This window comes from Rutidosis leptorrhynchoides, chromosome 4 (genome assembly GCF_046630445.1).
Source record: "Rutidosis leptorrhynchoides isolate AG116_Rl617_1_P2 chromosome 4, CSIRO_AGI_Rlap_v1, whole genome shotgun sequence".
NCBI classification, from domain to species: Eukaryota; Viridiplantae; Streptophyta; class Magnoliopsida; order Asterales; family Asteraceae; genus Rutidosis; species Rutidosis leptorrhynchoides.
In genome coordinates this window covers 572,511,848-572,517,080 of record NC_092336.1, presented here as the reverse complement: position 1 = coordinate 572,517,080, position 5,233 = coordinate 572,511,848, and the positions used below count along the sequence as shown (strand labels likewise).

General features: G+C 36.4%; 1 protein-coding gene across 1 annotated transcript; it reads right to left on the bottom strand.

The window, feature by feature from the left end:
* Positions 1–2,353: 2,353 nt before the first annotated feature.
* Positions 2,354–3,037, bottom strand: LOC139842799 (secreted RxLR effector protein 161-like). Its single transcript, XM_071832904.1, has one exon. The coding sequence runs from the start codon at positions 3,035–3,037 to the stop codon at positions 2,354–2,356; it is 684 nt and encodes a 227-aa protein (XP_071689005.1).
* Positions 3,038–5,233: the final 2,196 nt, after the last annotated feature.

The following is a 5,233-nucleotide window of genomic DNA, read 5'->3' as shown; positions in this document are numbered from 1 at the left end:
GAGGATGAGACTGATAACAGAATGGTGGAGGCTCCTGGTTCCTCCAAAGCTACAACACTGTCAGTAATTCCTCTTAAAATTGATTATAGTTTTAGTGATTTCTTTTCTAAACAGGATGAGCTCAAGCATTCTATTGTTTATGATGAACTAGAAGAGGGAGAGATCCCTCACAACCTCTCTAGAGAAGAGCTGGACGAACTGGTGCGTCTAGAGAAAGAAGAAGCTAAAGCTACTGACGCTCAGTCCGATGATCCTCCATCTGAGGATGACTCTTTTGGTCCTGAGGTTACAGTGGGTTTTAGTGATAAAGATGTAGATGATTTAGTTGAAGATGTTACTCATGAAGATTTTCCTACATATCGAAATGATAAGAATGAAGATCTTCCTGGTTTTGATGAATTGTTTAAGACTGATGATGAGATTTTGAATAGAAGGTGTAAAGAGAAGGAGAGAACTGAAGTTTTGCCTGAAGGTTTCTTGCCTGTTAAATATAATGATAAATCAGTTGAGAAGTTGGAAGCTGATTGGAGAGATATCTTGAGGATCAGAAAGTATTGTGAAAAATCGAAGCTTGAGCCGAAGTATTTAAAGATGATTAATCTGAGAAAGAGTGCGAAAGGAAGAATTCTTGCCTGGGCTTACATTGAAGAATTTAACATGTTTGCGGTTAAGCGAGAGTTTGGCGTTGATTATTTCAAACATGGTCACGAATTCAAGTCACTACCGTATTTTGAGCTAATGCAGATTGCCAGGTTAAGGATGTTGTATTGTGGAATGAACGATCGATCTTAGTTACTGGTGAAGAAGATTCGAATTGCATTTAATTTGAAGAATTGGGAAGGTTTTAGACCACAGTTTCCTAGGATTAGTTACAAAGTTAATCCAAGAACTAGTGAATCTCAAAGAATTGTAAAGTACAAGCAGGCAAAGACGATGAAGAAGGTACCATTGAGGAAGTTGCCGCAAAACTGGAGTCAGAGATTCAGATGGTGGTTTTACGATGATCGTTCTGAAGAAGCTGTGATTGTTTTGGATAAGATGAAAGAGGATGATATTGATTGCATTCGTGTGTTGGATCCGATTTGGTTAAGAAACTGTACCGAGGCTGATATTTTCACGTTGTACTATAACCGTATGCTCTATCGACGCGAGAACAAGGTGCAGGCTGAACAGTATGTGAAAGTAGCAAAGATGTGCTACTTGAACAACATGGTAATCGATCCGTACGAATGAATTGGATGACGACTGAAGACTTTTGATATAGAACTAGGTATTAGGGGGAGTTTGTTGGTGCATAATCCCAAGTTCTATTATGTAATATGTTCTATTCGTATTGTGTTTACAATTTCAGTCGTGTAAGGATTTTGTTATTAATAAATTGTGGTTGTTTTGATTAATGTGATGACGTAAAATGGTTCGAGCTGTTTGGTTAGCAGCTCAGACCATCGACCGATGGTAGAGACCATCAGTCGAGGGACTATCACCATTGGCCGTAGGTCAGAGACCACCGGCCGATGGTCACTGTAACTATATATAAATACGGGTGTTGGGTTACATTGTGAGGTTACACACCCTACACCCTCTAGCCGTCGTATTTCGCTGTTACCATTGTCGCTGACCATACCCCAACCGAATACAATCATCTAGGCGTCGATCTTATCAATATTTCATTAGTTAGATTGATCCCAAAGTGAAACTCGTATTCGATTCATCCTAGTTTATTGTTTTCCGCCTTTAATCTAGGTATAACGTTTAATCTAAAGTCCTAGATCTTCTACAAAGATCTCCCATCAAGATTAGTTAAGTGCATTCATTATGGTATTTAAGTATGATCATAAAAGACAACATGTCATGAGTCTTATAATCTCACCATATCAATAAGATGGTGACTTGTTATTAATAATCATATCTTGTGATCTCACCATATCAATAAGATGGTGACTTGTTATTAATAGGTTATGACACATTAATATAGGGGTAATAAATAAGTCTAACATTCTCCCACTTGGTCGTATACCTATTAATGTTTTGTATAAATTTGGCCAATTAATTGATTTAATAATTAATCGTCATCAGGTAGAATTACTAACGCAAATCAATATAGTCACATGTATCATTTTTCGATACAGGACCCTTATCAATTATACAGTTAGTCATTCACATAATTCATGATTCTCATAATCCATAATGAATTCGAATGGTGATTAGAACATAAGTGGTAACCAACACAAACCATTCATAATAATGATCCATTAATAACCGTTTGTTAATAATATCTCATAATGTGCACAAAATAGAGAATAACAAACTTCAACATGATGTGGATAAAACATAATAGAAAAGAACCTAATCCTTAAATAAGGTTATTACATAATCCCATGCCGGCAACATGCTCTAGAAAGAGCTTGGAAGGTAAACCTTTTGTAAGTGGATCAGCCAACATGTCATTAGTGCGTACGTACTCAATGGCAATGCTCTTTTCTTCAACTCTTTCTCGAACGTACAAGTACTTAGTATTGAGATACAAACCAGCTCCACTAGAACTAGTGCTATTTGAGAAACTAACAGCAGCACTATTGTCACAGTATAGTCTAATGGGTTCTGATATAGAGTCAACCACCTTAAGTCTAGAAATTAAGTTCTTGAGTAAAATAGCATGACTACTAGCGTGATAACATGCAACATACTCAGCCATCATGGTAGAAGTGGTGGTTAATTCTTGCTTATGACTCTTCCATGAAATAGGACCCCCTGAAAGCATAAAAATGTACCCTGAAGTGGATTTCTTATCGTCCTTACATTTGGCAAAATCGGAGTCCGAGTAACCCATAACTTCAAGGTTATCCATTCTTCGATAAGTCAATATTAAATCCTTAGTTCCTTGAAGATATCGCAAAACCTTTTTGGCTGCTTTCCAATGATCCATTCCTGGATTGGATTGATAACGTCCAAGCATGCCCGTTATGTAAGCGATATCAGGACAAACTTGAGCGTAAACAAGACTTCCAACAACCGAAGCATATGGTATAAGTCTCATCTCTTCGCGTTCCAACTCATTTTTAGGACATTGAAATGAGCCAAAATGATCACCCTTAACAACAGGGGCAACTTATGGTGAGCAATTATGCATTTTGTATTTCTTAAGGACTTTTTCAATATATATCCTTTGTGACAAACCCAAAATGCCACGAGACCTATCTCAGTGGATTTCAATGCCAATTACGTAAGAGGCTTCCTTGAGATCCTTCATGTCAAAATTGCTTGAAACGAATCTTTTAGTCTCATACAACATATCTTTATCATTACATGCTAAAAGAATATCATCAACGTATAATACTAGGATAGCAAAATTGCTCCCACTGATCTTAAGGTATATACATTGATCCACTGCATTTTTCTTGAACTGAAACTTATCAATAACTTCATGAAATTTCAGATACCATTGTCGAGAAGCTTGTTTTAACCCATATATGGATTTTTTAAACTTACAAACCATGTGTTCCTTGCATTTAACCTTAAAACCTTCGAGTTGTGTCATATAGACATCTTCATGCAAGTTACCATTTAGGAATGCAGTTTTAACATCCATTTGATGCAATTTCAAATCATAATGAACTACTAAAGCCATAATGATCCTTAATGATTCTTTTCTCGAAACAGGAGAAAAAGTTTCATTATAATCTATTCCTTCCTTTTGAGTGTAGCCTTTAACAACCAGTCGTGCTTTATATCGTTCAATGTTGCCTTTCGGGTCTAATTTTGTCTTATAGACCCACTTACATCCAACAGGTTTTGCACCATTGGGTAATTCTGTAAGTTCTCAGACATCATTTATTTCCATTGACTTCAACTCATCATGCATGGCATCAAGCCATTGAGTTGATTGATTGCTCATAATGGCTTCTTTATAGGAAGTAGGATCTTCAACTTTACTTAAGTCATAGTCAACCTTATTTAGGTAGACTACAAAATCATCATAGTTGACAGATCTTCTAGCTCTAGTAGACCTTCGTAATGGTTGCTGAGTATCGGGTTCATCATTCGCTTCTTCATCATGTGTTTATTCATTGATGATGGGAGTATCATGTGGTAACTCATTATGTTGTGATTCATTAACAACAGGGACACCATCCTCATTTTGAGCTAATGATGGTGTAGTTAACATGTTTGGTGGTATTTGAATATCATAATTATGAGTGTTTACACTCTCTTCAAGTTCAATATTTCTTCCCCCACTCCCACTATTTTCCCCATTCTCAATGAACTCGACATTTCTTGATTCGACAATTCTTGTAGTATGATTAGGGCAATATAACCGATAACCCTTACTACGTTCAGGATATCCGATAAAATAACAACTAATGGTTTTGGAGTCGAGTTTCTTTATTTGAGGATTGAAAACTTTAACCTCGGCTGGACAACCCCATACCCTAAGATAGTTCAAGTTAGGTAACCTTCCTTTCCAAAGTTCAAATGGCGTTTTAGGGACAGACTTAGAAGGCAGTCTATTTAGGATATGAGTGGCCGTTTTTAATGCCTCACTCCATAAGTACTTTGGGAGACTTGAATTACAATCATACTTCGAACCATATCCATAAGGGTTTGGTTACGCCTTTCGATAACACCATTTTGCTGCGGTGTTCCCGGCATAGTAAATTGATTTATAATTCCATGTTCACGACAAAATAAGGCAAATGGACCGGGGCTTTGTCCAACATCAGAGAGTTTACCATAATACTCTCCACCCCTATCTGATCTCACAATCTTAATCTTGCATTTTAGTTGATTTTCAACTTCAGCCTTATATATTTTGAAAACATCAAGAGATTCAGACTTTTCTTTTATCAAGTAAACATAAGTATAACGAGAATACTCATCAATGAAAGTGATAAAATACTTATGTCCTCCTATATCAGTGATGAAAGGTCCACAAATGTCCGTATGAATAATTTTAAGAAGTTCTTTACTTCTTGTGGACCCTTTCTTATTCGTTTTCACAAATTTTCCCTTAACACATTCAATACATTGGCTATAATTGGAAAAATCTAGAGTACGAAGAATCCCTTCTTTAGTTAGACGTTTCATTCTGTCTTTTGATACGTGACCTAAACGTTTATGCCACAATCTTGGGGAATTTTCTTTTTCTATTTTTTTCCCTTTTTCCATTAGTGATTACATTTACGTCCATGGTCAATAGGGATTCCGCAAAGTTGTTATCTAAATGAAGCTTATA